We start from the raw sequence: 17225 nt of genomic DNA on the forward strand, positions 1-17225 counted from the left end.
TGTTTCTATCTCGACTCAGAACAAGAACTTGGGTAGGTTAAGAGCTGCTCTGGGGCTATGGCTGGGCATTTAGGGAAGAGGCATTGGGAATTTCTCTCTTGAAAGATGTGCTCTGGGGAATAAGGGTCCAGTGGGCATTGAAGAGGCACAGATTGAAATACTCACTGCTGGTGGTGGGCATCCAGTACTGATGGCTATAACCTGCAGAAATGGATAAAAAGAGTACAGAAGACTGTTAGGATGTTAAGGAGCTGGATGGCAGACCTAGAAATGAAACTGACAGATTCCCTGAGATCCGCGTGAACAGTAATGGTTACATCTTATTCTGTGACCTTCTGTGCCTTGTCCTTTGAAAATAACAAGGAACATCCTCACTATTGTTATTGCTAAAGTGTTTTAAATTAATTTTTTATTGGAATATAGTTGCTTTACAATGTTGTGTTCGCTTCTACTGTATACAGATACAGAAAACAAATGTATAGATGATGTTCAGTCACTAAGTTGTGTCTGACTCTTTGCAACCACAAAGATTGCTGCACATTAGGCTTTCCTGTCCTTCGCTATCTCCCAGAGTTTGCTCAGACACGTGTCCATTAAGTCAGTAATGCCATCCAACCAATGTATGGATACCAAGGGGGAAAGGAAGATTGGGAGGAATTGGGAGATAGGGATTGACCTGTATACACTATTGATACTATGTATAAAATGGATAACTAATAAGAACCTACTTTATAGCACAAAGAACTCTACTCAAGGTGCTTTGGTGACCTGAATGGGAAGGAAGTCTCAAAAGGAGGGGATATATGAATATGTATGGCTGATTCATTTTGCTGTACAGTAAAAATTATTGCCAAAACTAAAATGCATTAATACCATTCTGGCATGCATTCTGGGAATGCATCAGAAATAATGCTAAACACTACAAAGATAATGGGGCAAATTTATGAATGGGTGTGTGTTCCAAGCCTTACCCATGCTCTCTCAGTCTCTAAACACAATTTTGTCCTTGCTCTTTCACCTTCTCTGCCGCTACAAAATTTTTACGATAGTATGGTCTTTTCTGGCTTAGTTTCTGGTTTTTTCTTTGAGTGTGTGTGATGTAGAATTGACAAAATTGTGGCAGGTGGGAGAGTGGTATGTGGAGATAAAGGTACAAGGAGATGGAAGAAAGGGGATGCATGTGGTTCAAAATAGAGAAAATTTGCATCTGGCGTTGGGTAGTGAGAAAGAGGGAGAAGGCAATGGCACCCCACTCCAGTACTCTTGGAAAATCCCATGGACTGAGGAGCCTGGTGGGCTGCAGTCCATGGGGTCGCGAAGAGTCAGACACGACTTGGCGACTGAACAAAAGATGTTTAGTAGCACTTCAGGCCTCTATCCACTAGATGTCGCTAGCACCCCTCCAGTGATGACTTGAAAAATGTCTTCGGACATTGTCAAATATCCTCTGGGATGCAGAATCTTCCCAGGATGAGAACTATTGGTATAGAGAGACATGGCTGTAGGAGACCCTGGCTGCAACACGGACACTCACCATTGACATAGAGGCTGTTACTGTCCAGAGTGTAGTTGCCCATCCTGGTGACACCATGAGTCAGCTGACTCAGCTCCTGGTACAACTTTTCTCTGTCCAGCCCAGGCCGTGTGGGGTCAGGATGGTAGGTGCAGATGGCATCCACTCCAGTTGCGGCGCCATCCTTTTCAGTCCTAGGATGGCAGGAACAGAACAGGGACATTCAGAGATGTGGGTGAGTTACATACTTTGTTCATCTTTAAATAGGCTGAGACCTGGGATGTAAGACTCTTTGAGGCAGGGCTTGCACTTGGACAGCAATAAAATATGAAGAAAATATAACGGGCTAAAAATAACCGAGTGTATGTGCACGTGCGCTCAGTTGCTCGGTCTGTTGGTGACCCCATGGACTGTCGCCTGCCAGGCACCTCTGACCATGGGATTTCCCAGGCAAGAATACTGGAGCGGGTTGCCATTTCCTTCTTCAGTGGATCTTCTCCACCCAGGGATTGAACCCATGTCTCCTGCATCTCCTACACTGGCAGGCAGATTCTGTACCACTGCCCCAGCTGTTGGGGCAAATTATGGACAACAAAATACAAAGAGAACAAAACAAAAAACCAACCCAACTGCCACTTAACAAAAACAGGAGTTTGGAAGCAAAAATAGGATACTACGCATGCACCTTGCACACAGCACCACCAAATCGGTGGGCAGACCACCCAAGTCACCCCTGGCCTGACCCCCTGGAAGCACCCTTATCCTCACCTCATATAAGGGACCAGTTTGCTCCACCCCTCGGGCAGCAAACAAACAAGGGAACCGTTGCTTGCTCTCACCCCTGCACTGCTTCAGCGGGAACTCCAATAAAGCCTTGCCTGAATTTCCTGTCTGGCATCTGATCAATTTGTATTAAGAAGGACAAGAACCCTGGTTGGTAACAGTCTCTCTCTTAATGAATCCTCCTGCCAATGCAGGAGACAGAGGAGGTGCAGATTCGATCCCTTGGTTGGGAAGATCCCCTGGAGGAGGAAATGGCAACCCATTCCAGTATTCTTGCCTGGAGACTCCCATGGACAGAGGGGCCTGGCAGGTTACTGTCCATGGGGTCTCAAAGAGTCAGATACGACTGAGCGACTAAACAAAGCTGCCCCACCACATCGTAAACCACAAGTCTTCCCCTCCAGGTGAGCTAGCCTGTAACAGTGCAGCCCTCAGGTTGTGTGTGTGTGCGGAGGTGGGGGGAGCCTTGCCTTACCTGAGCAGGGTCAGTCTGCAGTTAGAGTAGAGTGGGCCGACACTGGTGTTCTTGAGCAGAGGACCAAGCTGAGGGGGAGGTGAGAGGGAGATGAGTGGGGGGAGCCAAGGTGCCGGGTGGGGTGCGGACGAGGCAGGCCAGCGCAGGGACTGAAGGGCTCTTACCAGGTGATTCAGAACCTTCTCAGTGAAGTTGAACTTCTCGGATCCTCGGTGCCCCATGTCTGGGGTATAGAACAGGTTGGTAATGGTGAAATTAAGGGTGAATGGCATCAGGGCTGGGCCCATGTCTGCAACTGGAGGGAGAAAGAGAGAGAGGAGACCTGTCAGTCTTAGGTCTGAGCTGTTCAGGGCAGAGGGGGAGGGACTAGTGGCATCTCTCTGGGCATCACTGTACAGTAGGTGAGCCAGACTGAGGTAGCCCACTGGAATACCCTCCCACTCCTCAGTCAGCCAGAGGAGGAGAAGGGACCTTTGTCTTAGAAATGTGACATCAACTTGAAAGGAAACATCAACTCTCTTATCCCAGAGTGTCCAAAAGGTTGACATGTTGTGGGCTACTTTGTAGGAACAGGAGGTACCAAGACCTTTTGAGCTCAAGCTTTAGGCCACAGATACTTGAAAAAAGTCAAGAAAATAAAAATAGCAGTAACTTTTAAAAATGTGCATTTTATATATTCTATTAATCTTAACTTATGGTTACCAGAGAGGGAAGGAGGGAGGGAAGAATAACCTGGAAGACTGAAATTGGCATATATACACCCCTATATATAAACTAGATCACTGATAAGGACCTACTGTGTATCACAGGGAACTCAACACTCTGTAATGACCTATATGGGTCATTACATGGTCTAAATGGGAAATGAACCTAAAAAAAGAGTGGCTATATAGCCACTCCACATACAGTTCTATATGTAGGACTTTGCTGTACATCTGAAACTAACACAACATATCTTAATAAAAATTGAAAAAAAGTGCATCTTATATATTTCATGGACAAGCCTACATTTATTAAATTTTTTTGAATGATTTAACAAATTTTACACAGTTTTAAATTTGCAGCTATTTCCATTTACAGCTATTACAAAATATTGGCTACATTTCCTGTGCTGTACAATACATCGTTGGATCTATCTTACACCCAATAGTTTGCATCTCCCCCTCCCCACCTCTGTATAGCCCTTCTCCAGCTCCCGCTGATAACCACTGCTTTCTTCTCCATACCTGTGAGTCAGCTTCTTTTTTTGTTATATTGACTAGTTTGTTGTACTTTTTTAGATTCGCATATAAGTGATATCATACAGTACTTGTCTTTCTCTGTCTGATTTATTTTACTAAGCATAATGGCCTTCAAGTCCATCCAGATTGCTAACAAATGGCAAAATTTCATTTTTGTTTACGATGGAGTAGTATTCCATGATGTGTGTGAGTGCTGTCAGATCTTTCTTCATTCATCTGCTGATGGACACTGAGGTTGCCTTCATAACTTGACAGTTATAGATAGTGCTGTTCTGAACATTATGGGTGCAGTGTCTTTTCGAATCAGTGTCTTTGTTTTCTCTGGCTATATATACCCAAGAGTTAAACTGCAGGATCATATAGTGGTTCTACTTTTAGTTTTTTGAGAAACCTCTGAACTGTTTTGCTCAGTGGCTATATCAATTTACATTCCCTCACAGTGTACAAGGGTTCCCTTTCCTCCAAATTCCCGGTAACAGAATAGCAGTAATTTCCAAGAAGGAACTGTTCATAGAAATAGAATAGAGATCAACTAGGAAAAAGCTATTTTCTAGGAGGTGGTGTCTGAGCAAGAACATGCTGAGATGAGATCCGGAGAACAAGGAAGAACCAAGCACAGCTGAGTTCCTAGAACAGTAAGTTCCAAGAACAGTAAGGATGGACGGATGTTTGGGCCCTGCAGGAACAGAAAGGAGGCTAGACTAGGGAGCAGGGTAGACAGTGGGATGGGCTGAGCCTGTGTGGGCATCAGGGTCCAGAGCATGCAAGAATCCATCAGCCATTGAATGGAAGTTGAAGTTTCATGAGATACAAAGGTTAGATTCCTACCTGTAGAGCTGGGGATGGAAGTTGGAAATGCTGGAGGTCCTGGAGAGAAGGTGGAGGTCGCTGGAGCTGAAAGAATAAAATTGTTGGGGCCTTTCATAAAGCTAGGAGAGGACACAGTGGTTGATGGATACTTGCTTCTGTTCCTTGGCTTAACCTGAGACTTTTGCTGTTCTGAGGCAATTGTGGGGCTGAGGATTTGGGGAATGGGGCATGCCTTCCTTCCAGGGAGCAGGCTTAGGGTGGAAGGGTCCCAGGGTCATGGAAACATTTGAGCCCTCATTACTCACTGCTGGTGGTGGGGATCCAGTACCGATGGTTGTAACCTGCAAGGAGAGGCAGAAAGAAAGCATAAGATGATGGGAGAGCATCAAGAAAGGAGTGAAGTGTAGAACTAGAAACACAAACTCACAGACCTTCCTGGGTATTTTTTTTGAGATTCACCAATAAATAATGATGGTTCTTCTTTTTTATTTTTTGGCCACACAGTGCAGCATGTGAGATCTCAGGTCCCTGACTAGAGATCGAACCTGTGCCCCCTGCATTGGGAGGGCAGAGTCTTAATCACTTGACCACTGGGGAGATCCTGATGGTTACTCTTTGTGAGTGAACTGCCTCTTTCTCTGGTCCTTCTGATTAATTTCATCCTCATAACCATTAACCTCAAAGAAAACAATGATCAAATCACTCTCAGTGTTGTTGGGAATTTACCAGCTACCTGGAATACTATCACCCTCACCAAATGAACGTGTTAGTCTCTCAGTCATGTCCAACTCTTTGCAACCCCATGGACCTGTCCATGGAATTTTCTAGGCAAGAATATTGGAGTGGGTTGCCATTCCCTTCTCCAGGAGATCTTCCCAACCCAGGGATTGAACCCATGTCTCCTGCATATGTAGATGGGTTCTTTACCACTGAACCACCAAAGAGGACCCTATCCATGATCCAGAACCATACTTATTCAAATCCTCTTTCCCCCATTTTCTCTTATTCTCCAACTTTATACTCTCTGGCTGACCCCCAAGTCTCTCTTTCTCTTCCTTTCGGTCACTATCTCAAAGGAGTGGGTTGCCATTCCCTTCTCCAGGGGGTCTTCGTGACCCAGGGGCTTAACCCGGGTCTCCCACATTGCAGGCATCTTCTTTACCATCTGAGCCACTGGGGCTTTATCAAATGAACAAGGACAACAATTTTCCTGTGAGTGTTTTCAGCCTTATTTGTGTTTCTTCATCCATGATGTCTAATTTTGTCCTTGCTCTTTGAGTTTCTCCCACTCCCCAACTCTCCAAAGACAAAGCTTAAGCTTTGACAGCATAGTCCTTGGATTTCTGTGATGTTGGGATTGAGACAGTGAGAGAGAGGAAGAGAGAGAGAGACTTGGGGGTCAGCCAGAGAGTATAAAGTTGGAGAATAAGAGAAAGTGGGGGAAAGAGGATTTGAATAAGTATGGTTCTGGATCATGAATAGGGTCCGCTTTGGTGACTCAGTGGTTAAGAACCTGTCTACCTATGCAGGAGACATGGGTTTGATCCCTGGGTAGGATAGATCCCCAGGAGAAGGAAATGGCAATCCACTCCAATATTCTTGCCTGGGAAATTCGATGGACAGAGGAACCTGGTGGGCTACAGTCCATGGAGTTGCAAATGAGTCGGAAATGACTTAGAGAATAAACAATAACAACAAAGAAATGTAACTGAAACTTATACTTATTTTGTATTTGATGGTTTGAATGGGTTTATTGAAATAAAACTCCTCTCTGAGACTGGGCCACATGGCGCCCAGTTAACTTGAATTATTCAGGTTTTATCTCATTTGACCATCACACTAATCTTGCTGCTGCTGCTGCTAAGTCACTTCAGTCGTGTCCGACTCTGTGCGACCCCATAGACAGCAGCCCACCAGGCTCCCCTGTCCCCGGGATTCTCCAGGCAAGAACACTGGAGTGGGTTGCCATTTCCTTCTCCAATGCAGGAAAGTGAAAAGTGAAAGTGAAGTCGCTCAGTCGTGTCTGACCGTTAGCGACCCCATGGACTGCAGCCCACCAGGCTCCTCCATCCATGGGATTTTCCAGGCAAGAGTACTGGAGTGGGGTGCCATTGCCTTCTCCGTGCACTAATCTTAGGTGACTTTAAAAAAGAACTTCAGTCTATGTTTGATACAGGATACAGGATGCTTGGGGCTGGTGCACAGGGATGATCCAGAGAGATGATATGGGGTGGGAGGTGGGAGGGGGATTCATGATTGAGAACTCATGTACAACCGTGGCGGATTCATGTCAGTGTATGGCAAAACCAGTACAGTATTGTAAAGTAAAATAAAGTAAAAATAAAAATTAAAAAAAATAAAAAAGAACTTCATTCTAAAAAATGGACAAAAGTCTAGAGAGGTCATGACTTGCCCAGGGCCACAGAGTAAGTAAAAGGCAGGACCAGGGCTTAACTGAAGCAAGACCTGTAATTCACCAAAACCCACAGTAGTTAACTACTGCTTTTAGGTAATTCTTAAGGACTACTGAAATACAAAACAGATTTTAATCCAAGAAGAAAGAAATCGTCCAAGGTGATATAGTGAGGACATAATTAATTAATTAGTTTAAATTGTCATATTAGAGGTCCTTTATGTTTTGAATATTTGTTTCTATTTACTTGTTTATTTGGCTGTGTTGGGGCTTAGTTGTGTCACATGGGGTCTTTACTTGTGGAATGTGAACTCTTAATTGCAGCATGTGGGATCTAGTTCCCTGACCAGGGATCGAACCTGGGTCCCCTGCATTGGGAGTGTGGAGTCTTAGCCATTGGATCACCAGGGATGTCCCTAGAAGTCCTTTAATATGCTTTTCCGTCCTAATATTTGAGCTTGGTATTTAGCTGGGTTAGTCTGCAGTGTAGCCTAGTAATTAGGTGGGCTTAGATTTTAGAGTCAATTTAGGTTTGAGTCCCAATTCTACTACCTGTATTTGTTCGTTTGGTCTTGGAAAAATGGATTTCTCTTCCTAAACCTTGTTTGTTCCTCTGTAAAATATACATAAAAATCCAAAAATATACATAAAACTCCAAAATATACATAAAACTCCAAATATACATTAAACTCCATGTTGGGCAGGATTACCAAGGCATAATACATATAACACTCTAGAACATGGGTTCCTCAATAAATACTAGCTTTTAGTACAGGTGTTATTGTAGGTATTGTTGCTAAGAGCATTATTGCAAAGGAATTTGTTGCTAAAAACATTACTAACAGCTTTGTTGTTTGTTTCTTGGGTGGGGTTTAGTTCCAGTAGGCCCTTGAAGAGTGAGTAAAGGACCACAAGCTGTTATTGGGAAAATAAAGATGTGAGGATTAGTCACTGCATTGCAAACCCATTGTTTCTCGGGGAAGAGTTAACCCCAGTGACCACCATGGGCCTGCTTTCTTCCTAGATGTCTGCGTGTTCCATTTGGGCTTCTGTGAAAGGTCATTGGAATGAAGAAGACTTTGGAAGGAACCTTTATTTCCAGACCTGAAAAGTTCCTTTTAAGTTGTTCTGAGGGGAGAGAACTGAGTCCCTATGGAAATTCTAGGTTGTTCCAGAACTATGAGAGTGGGTACAGAGAAATCACACTGCAAGGAGACCCCATCTGGAGAGTAGGAGGAGACCCCAGCTAGCGCAGAGCTACTCACCATTGACATAGAGACTGTTCCTGTCCAGGGTGTAGTGGTCCAGCCGAGTGACACCCTGGGTCTGCTGGCTTAGTTCCCGATACAGACGTTCCGTGTCCAGCCTGAAGCCAGTGGGATCTGAGCGGTAGGTGCAGACGGCATCCATCCTGGTGCTTGTTTCACCCTTATCAGCCCTGGGGGAGAAGGGACACAGGAACAGGAACAGGAAGCACGCTTAAAGGTTGGATGCTCTTGATAAACGCTTCCCCTTCAATTGCACTCCTTGGTTTTTATTTTTTAAAAATTCTTTTTGGAGGATAGTTGATTTACAATGTTGTGTTAGTTTCTGCTGTACAGCAAAGTGAATTAGTTAGCCATGTATCCACTTTTTTTAAAGATTCTTTTCCCATATAGACCTAGGCCATTACAGAGTATTGAGCAGAGTTCCCTGTGGTATAGAGTAGGTCCTTATTTATCTATATAAATGAGTTATCTGTTTTGTATAGAGTAGTGTGTATATATCAATCCCAATCTTCCAATTTATCCCTCCCTGCACCTTACCTGCTGGTAACAGTAAGTTTGTTCTCTACATCAAGTAACTCTATTTTCATTTTGTAGAAAAGTTCATTTTTACCCTTTTTAAGATCACTTCCCTGTTTTTTTAAAAAAATATTTATTTGTTTTATTTTATTGTTTTGGCTGTGCCAGGTCTTCATTGCAACATGTGTGGGCCCTAGTTCCCTGACCAGGGATGGAACCCAGCCCCTCTGCATTGGGAGTGTGGAGTCTTAGCCACTGGACCATGAGAAAAGTCCCTTGGTCAGCACTCTCCCCTGGGTTTCATCTGCTTTTCCAAACACATCTTTTTCCATCTTATGTGGGGCTCCAGGTCCCTCCAGCTCCTAAATGCAATACTCTGCAGGGCTACTCCTTAGCTCAATTACTTCTTTTTCTCCCCGTTCTTTTTTTAAGTTTTAATTCTTTTAAATTAATTTTTATTGGAGTATAGCTGCTTTACAATGTTTGTTAGTTTCTACCGTAGAGAAAAGTGAATTAGCGTATGTTTACATATGCACCCTCCCTTTTGGGCTTCCTTCCCATTCAGGTCACCAGAGTGCGTTGAGTAGAGTTCCCTGAGCTGTACAGTATGTTCCCGTCAGCTGTCTACTTTATACATAGTAGATCAGTGTGTATATGAGAGGGCAACAGGCAGGAAGGCCAGGGGTCTCCAAAGGGAGGAAATAGCCTGCAAGTGTCAGACATTTTCATCTCTCTTAAGCGGCAGGAGGAAACAAGCTAGAGATATTTTTTTCCTTCTCTACACAAATTTAAAAGGAGGTTTCTCTTAAAATACTGCGTTGCCATAATGACACCTGGTTCCACCTGAAGTTAGCTATTCTCAAACCTTGAGATAACCAATGCCTTTTTTATGGAAATGTTTGTCTTAAGCTATGCTAATGTACCATGCATTTACCCCAAACTCTGTCTTCAAGTTGGTCGTGCCTAATGGCTCAGAACCTACTTAACAAACCAGTATGTTATACTCAGATATGGTTGCCCCAATCTATGTAAAGGAAACTATTTGTACGGTAATCTGTCCTTTACAAGATTCAAGTTAATCATTTTATGGCCCAGGATGAACCATTTGGTGCCAAGATTACTCCAAAATGCATCTTATGGGTGAGGGGCCTGCTGGCATTCTGAGTTTTAAGACATTCCTTTCTTTCATTAACAGACTGCTGATGACTATATAACATCCAGCTGAAGACTAGCAGGGGCGTACTCTTTCTGCTCCCTTCTGATGCCTATGTCATAAGCTTTTCTATCTCCTTTATATTTTAATAAAACTTTATTACACAAAAGCTCTGAGCGATCAAACCTCATCTCTGGCTCCAGATTGAATTTTTCTCCTCTGGGGGCCAAGAATCCCGGCATCTTTGTGTGATTCAGCAACAACCTTTCATATATAAGTCAGTCATAATCTTCCAATTCCTTCCATCCCCTCTTCTGTCTTGGTATCCATTTATTTGTTCTTTACATCTGTGTCTCTATTTCTGTTTTGCAAATAAAATCATCTATACCATTTTTCTAGATTCCACATATGTGTTAATTTATGATATTTGTTTTTCTCTTTCTGACTTATTCACGCTCGGTATGATGCTCTCAAGGTCCATCCACATGTCTGCAAATGACCCAATTTTGTTTCTTTTTATGGCTCAGTAATATTATCTTCATTCTTTTTATTAATTGATTCAAGCTCATTGTTTCACCTACCAGCCCTTAGTGCACTCCCTGTCTACTCATGAAGGTAAATACAGATAGTGACCACTCTAGTAACCATTGAGTCCTACTTGGGCCCTGGGGTTGGGGATGTAAAGATTTTAGGGAGGACAACAGATTTCTAGGGCAGGGAGCATGTGGAATTGTGGTGCTGAAAAAGACTCCTGAGAGTCCCTTGAACTGCAAGGTGATCAAACCAGTTAATTCTAAAGGAAATCACCCTGAATATTCATTGGAAGGACAGATACCAAAGTTCCAATACTTTGGCCACCTGGTGTGAAGAGCAGACTCATTGGAAAAAGACCCTGATGCTGGGAAAGATTGACGGCAGGAGGAGAAGGGAGCCGCAGAGGATGAGATGGTTAGATAGCATCACTGACTCAATGGACATAAATTTGAGCAAACTCCAGGAGATACTGAAGGACAGAGGAGCCTGGTGTGCTGCAGTCCATGGTGTCCCAAAGGGTTGGACATGACTTAGCAACTGAACAACAACAGCACGTGGAAGGGAAACCCAAGAGCATCATAGACCTTGGATAATGTGAATGAATCACCCCATGGCTGGCTGTGACATTGTGTAACAACCTTCATGGAGCTTGAAAGGGGGGGATTTTATTTTCACATGGGCAAATCCAAAGGCTCTTTGGGAACACATGTTGGGCGGGCGATCAAGTTTGGAGAAAAACAGAGAAAATGAGTTAAGAAGAAGTAAAGGGAGAGATGGTTCAAAAATATCTTTGTCTTGTGGAAGCAACTTAGATGTCCATCGACAGATGCATGGATAATGAAGATGTGATACATACAAACAATGAAATATTACTCAGCCATAAAAAGGAACAAAATTGGATCATTTGTAGTCATGTGGATGGACCTAGAGTCTGTCATACAGAGTGAAGTAAGTCAGAAAGAGAAAAACTATATTAATGCATATATATGGAATCTAGAAAAATGGCACAGACGAACCTATTTGCAGGGGGTGGAATAGAGATGCAGATGTAGAGAAAGGACATGAAGACACAGGGGAGAAAGAGGAGGGTAGGATGAATGGAGAGCAGGGCACTGACGTGTATGCTCTACCGTGTGTAAAACAGATAGCTGGTAGGAAGCTACTGTATAGCACAGGGCGTCCCGCTTGGTGTTCTGTGACAACCTAGAGGGGTGGGATGGGGGTGGGCATGGGAGGGAGGCTCTAGAGGGAGGGGATAGATGTATACATATAGCTGATTCACTTTGTTGTACAGCAGAAACTAACACAATATCGCAAAGCAATGGTGTGTTGAGTTGCTCGTGCATGTGTGTGTGCTAAATCGTTTCAGTCGTGTCTGACTCTTTGCGAACCTGCCAGGCCCCTCTGTCCATGGAATTTTCTAGGCAAGAATACTGGAGTGGGTTGCCATTTCCTACTCCAAAAGCAATTATACGCCAATTTAAATATGTTATATATAAAAAGAACTAGTTATATGAAAACATATTTTTAATAAATAAATAAAGGAAAAAAATATCTTTGTCTTGAATTTAAGCTGACCCTACGGTGATTCACCCAAAGCAGTGGCTTTTTCAGGAAGGAAGAGAGATCCCGTTCCTCTCTTGTCTGGGAATTCTGCTTGCTATTGTCTATACACTTCAAAGTATTCCCATCACATGTCCCTGTAGCATAGTACAGTAGTTCTCAAAGTGCAGCCCAGACACCCCTAGAGTTCCTCAACCTTACAGGGCATCCACCAAGTGAAAAATATTTTTATATTTATACTAAGATATTATTTTCACTTTTACTCTTTCAAGAGTATACAATGATTTTTTTTTTCTCCAGAGGCCACAAGGTGAAATATTGTAAATATGGATTGCAGAGGCATATATCCTGCTGTGTCTTCCACTAAGGCTAGATGGTAATATTGTGGAAAAATAGAAACAATGACCCCCTTCCTCATTATGCTTTTCTTTTGGCAGGGAGTGGGGCTAGAAGAAATATGGCTATTATTCACTCATTCTTCTTCTTTTTTAATCTTTTGGCCATGCCACATAGCACGTGGGATCTTAGTTCCCTGGGAGACGTCTCACCTGAGCAAGGTCAGTCTACAGCCGGCGTACCGGGAACCAATGCTGCTGTTTCTGAACAAAGGCCTGAGCTGGAAAGAATGAGAGGGAGACAAGTGAGAGGGAACAAGACAGCAGGGTGTTGGGAGGCCGAGGCAAGGTGGGCATTGGTGTGGGTCTCTCACCAGCAGCTGCAGGCGTCTCTCAGTGTCTTTGAATATCTTAGAGTCCGAGTTTCCCAGGTCTTCTGTGTAGCGCAGGTTGGTGATGGTGAAGTTGACAGTAAAAGGCATCAAGAAAGGAATTGCAGCTGCAGTGGCTGGGAAAGTAAAATGAGGCCAGTCCTGAGTTAAGCCTGGGCTGAGGGCGGGAGCTAAGGCTCTGAGGACACACCTTTACTCCACGCCCCATCTGGGTGCCTGGCATAGGCTGTCCCACCTGAGACACCCCATGAAGAAGTCCCTGTCCAAGATCCTCCCATATCAGCTGACCAACCATCCCAGTTTGCTTGGGATTACGTGGATTCCTAGGGCATCCCTAGTGGCTCAGTGGTGAAGAACCTGCCTGCCAATGCAGGAGACACAGGTTCAATCCCTCGGGCGGGAAGATTCCCTGGAGGAGGACATGGCAACCCACTCCAGTATTCTTGCCTGGAGAATCGCATGGACAGAGGAGACTGGTGGGCTGTAGTCCATGGGGTTGTGAAGAGTCAGACATGACTTGGTGACTACAAAAGCAACAACAACATGTAGCTTCTTGGGATGCAGAATTGATCACCTTATTCCCACTTCCCCTTTGCTCTTACCATTTCAGCACATACCAGTACCTGCATCTCTTTGTCTTAGGAGACTTAGGCCCAGGGAGCATCCCTGTAGCAATGATTCCTGGGAGTTGGTGGATAAATATCCTAGCTTCCTCCCCACCCAAGATAGGTTAATTCTACAGTTCACGTTCTGTGCATTCTCCCAGGGTCCCCCTCCAGCCTCCAGAATTGTGAGACAATAAATTTCTGTTGCTTAAGCCACTCAGTTTGTTGTACTTTGTGAAGGCAGCCCTAAAAAGTAATTCACCAAATGACTTAACAATTTCTCTTCTAGGTGTATACCCAAAGGGAATGGAAAGAGGGACTCAGACAGATTGGTGCACACCCAAGTTCATAGGAGCATTATTCATCATAGCCAGAAGATGAACACAGCTTGAGTGTCCAACAGGTGACTGGACAAAATGTGGCCCATCAATACAAATGGAATATTATTCATCTGGTGGCTCAGCGGTAAAGAATCTGCCTGCCAATGCAGAAGATGCAAATTCGATCCTTGGGCCAAGAAGATCACTGGAGAAGGAAATGGCAACCCACTCCAATATTCTTGCCTGGAAAATCCCATGGACAGAGGAACCTGGAGTGCTACAGTCCATGGGGTCTCAAAAGAATCTGACTTGACTTAGTGACTAAACAGCAACAACAAACAGGAATGAAGTTCTGATAAACACTACAACATGGATGAACCTTGAAGATATGCTAAACAAAAGAAGCCAGACACAAAAGGAAACATACATTGTGTGATCCCTCTTATATGAAATACCTATCATAGGCAAATTCATATAGACCATGAATAGATTAGATGTTACCATGGGCTGGAAGGAGTGGGAAAGGGGGAATTTTTGCCTAATGAGTTCACAGACCCTGTTCAGGGTGATAAAAAATTTTGAAAACAGATAGTGGAGATGTTTGCACAATAGTGTCAATGTAATTCATGCTGCTGAACTATCCATTTACATATGATTGGTAAATGTATCTACTATTTCATATGTGCCCAGTTGCTTAGTCGTGTCCAACTCTTTGTAACTCTGTGGACTATAGTCTGCCAGGCTTCTCTGCCTATGGGATTTTCCAAGCAAGAATACTGGAGTGGGTAATAATACTTCAATTATTTCATATGTATGTATATATTTTATCACAATAAAAACATTCTTACTTGTTCCTGACGTCACAGTCACAGAGGCCAAGGTGGATGTTCCAGGTGTGGTCACACGGGCAAAAGGACTTCCAGCCAGTGTGTTGAGGGTGGTTGTGGTCTCGGCCACAGTGGGGCTTGAACCTGTGGCAGCTAAATGAGTGGTCTCAACAGTGGCGGTTTTCAGGATAGTGGTTGTTCTTACTCCTTCCACATGACTGGTTTTAGGTTGCATTGTGGTCTCCGATGGTCTCAAGGTCACAGTGTCCCCTGTCACAGTTTTGGGAAATTCTGAGAGTTCAACAGAGGTTGCAGGTGGTGAGGTTTCTGTGTTTCCAGCAGTTACAGGATAAAGCTCAACAGTTGTTGCAGAGGTCCTGGGAGGCCCAAGACCACCAGGGGAAAGAGTCGGAGCAGGGAGGCTTGTGCTGGCCTGGGCTTCAGGACTGGTGGCCAGGAAGCCTGTGGTCTCTGGTAAACCATGGGAAGTAGCTGGCGCTGCCATGGCTGTGCTGAGTTCTGCCTCCCCAGTGGGGACCGAGGCTGTTGCTGAAGAAACCCCAAGGGAGACAGTTGGGTTTAGAGCAGCCCCGGCTATCACGGTCACAGGCATGGTGAAGAAAGCGGATGTTCCTGGCCGCCTGAGGGAAACAGTCTGAGATGGAGGAGCTGCGCTAGTCTCCAACTCAGGCCAGAAGGACGGTGAGGCTGTGGTTTCCGGTAAATGAGGAAAAACAGCTGAAGCAGAAGTTGTGCTCGTCTCTGCACTGGAAGAGGTGACTAATAAGGCTGTGGTTGCTGGTTCACCAGGAGAAAGAGTCAGAGGTAGAATAGCCATAGTGGTGTCTGTCTCAGAGCTCACTGTATCTGGTAAACCAGGGGAGACAGTTGTAGCTGGGACAGCTGAACTGGTTTCTGTCCCAGGTCTGGTGGCCGTTGAAGGTGTAGTGTCAGATTCACTATGGGAAATACTGGGGGTTGTCCTGGGAACAGTTGGGCTGGTCTCTTCAGGATGGGTGACAAGTGAGACTGTTGCGTCTGGCTTTCCAGGAGAAACAATCAGAATTGGAACAGCTGAACTTGTTTCAGTCTGGATGACCCCTGAGGCTGTAGTCTCTGGTTTCAGTGTGGAATTAGTCCGAGTTGGAAAAGTTGTACTGATCTCTGTCACGGAATTGGTAACCAGAGAAGTCACCATCCCTGATACACCAGGTGAGACAGTTGTAGCTGGGACAGCTGAACTTGTTTCTGTCCCAGGACTGGTGGCTGTTGAAGGTGTGGTGTCTGATTCACTCTGGGAAACTTTGGAGGTTGTCCTGGGAACAGTTGGGCTGGTCTCTTCAGGATGGGTGACCACTGAGACTGTTGTATCTGGCTTTTCAGGAGAAACAATCAGAATTGGAATGGCTGAACTTGTTTCAGTCTGGGTGACCCCTGAGGCTGTAGTCTCTGGTTTCAGTGTGGAATTAGTCCGAGTTGGAAAAGTTGTACTGATCTCTGTCACGGAATTGGTAACCAGAGAAGTCACCATCCCTGATACACCACGTGAGACAGTTGTAGCTGGGACAGCTGAACTTGTTTCTGTCCCAGGCCTGGTGGCTGTTGAAAGTCTGGTGTCTGATTCACTCTGGGAAACTTTGGAGGTTGTCCTGGGAACAGTTGGGCTGGTCTCTTCAGAATGGGTGACCAGTGAGACTGTTGTATCTGGCTTCCCAGCGGAAGCAGTCATAGTTTGAACAGTTGAACTGGCTTTTGTCTCAGAATGGGTGACCCATGAGGTTGTGGTTGCTGGTTCATGTAGGGAATCAGTTAGAGCTGGAAAAGCTCTACTGGTCTCTGTCCCAGAACTGGTAACCAGTGAAGTCACCATCCCTGGCACACCAGGTAAGACAGTTGTAGCTGGGACAGGTGAACTGGTGTCTGCCCCAGGACTGGTGGCTTTTGAGGGTATGGTGTCTGATTCACTCTGGGAAACATTGGAGGTTATCCTGGGAACAGTTGGGCTGGTCTCTTCAGGATGAGTAACCAGTGAGACTGTGGTATCTGGCTTCCCATGGGAAACAGCCATAGTTGGAACAGCTGAACTTGTTTCTGTGTGGGTCACCCCTGAGGCTATAGTCTCTGGTTTGTTCATGGAATTAGTCAGAGTTGGAACAACTATACTGGTCTCTGCCATGGAACTGGTAACCAGTGAGGTCACCAGCCCTGGAACACCAAGTGAGACAGTTGTAGCTGGGACAGCTGAACTGGTTTCTGCCTCAGGACTTGTGCTTGTTGAGGGTGTTGTGTTTGATTCACTATGGGAAACACTGAGGGTTGTCTCGAGAACAGTTGAGCTGGTCTCTTCAGGATGAGTGACAAGTGAGACTGTTGTATCTGGCTTTCTAGGAGAAACAACCAGAATTGGAACAGCTGAACTTGTTTCAGTCTGGGTGACCCCTGAGGCTGTAGTCTCTGGTTTCAGTGTGGAATTAGTC

General features: G+C 44.8%; 1 protein-coding gene across 1 annotated transcript in view; it reads right to left on the reverse strand.

Moving 5' to 3' along the window:
- MUC16 (mucin 16, cell surface associated) overlaps positions 1–17225 on the reverse strand; it is a 113524-nt gene that overhangs the window by 54477 nt on the left and 41822 nt on the right. The window contains exons 10-22 of the mRNA XM_069590304.1: positions 16538–17160; positions 16162–16456; positions 15172–16104; positions 14770–14892; positions 12979–13112; positions 12818–12885; positions 8501–8673; positions 5128–5163; positions 4841–4906; positions 2936–3066; positions 2772–2839; positions 1535–1707; positions 166–201 (exon numbers count right to left, since the gene is read on the reverse strand). Coding sequence (XP_069446405.1) covers positions 166–201; positions 1535–1707; positions 2772–2839; positions 2936–3066; positions 4841–4906; positions 5128–5163; positions 8501–8673; positions 12818–12885; positions 12979–13112; positions 14770–14892; positions 15172–16104; positions 16162–16456; positions 16538–17160 — 2859 coding nt within the window. The remainder of the gene's footprint in view (positions 1–165; positions 202–1534; positions 1708–2771; positions 2840–2935; positions 3067–4840; positions 4907–5127; positions 5164–8500; positions 8674–12817; positions 12886–12978; positions 13113–14769; positions 14893–15171; positions 16105–16161; positions 16457–16537; positions 17161–17225) is intronic.

The sequence above is a fragment of the Ovis canadensis genome, chromosome 5, assembly GCF_042477335.2.
Source record: "Ovis canadensis isolate MfBH-ARS-UI-01 breed Bighorn chromosome 5, ARS-UI_OviCan_v2, whole genome shotgun sequence".
NCBI classification, from domain to species: Eukaryota; Metazoa; Chordata; class Mammalia; order Artiodactyla; family Bovidae; genus Ovis; species Ovis canadensis.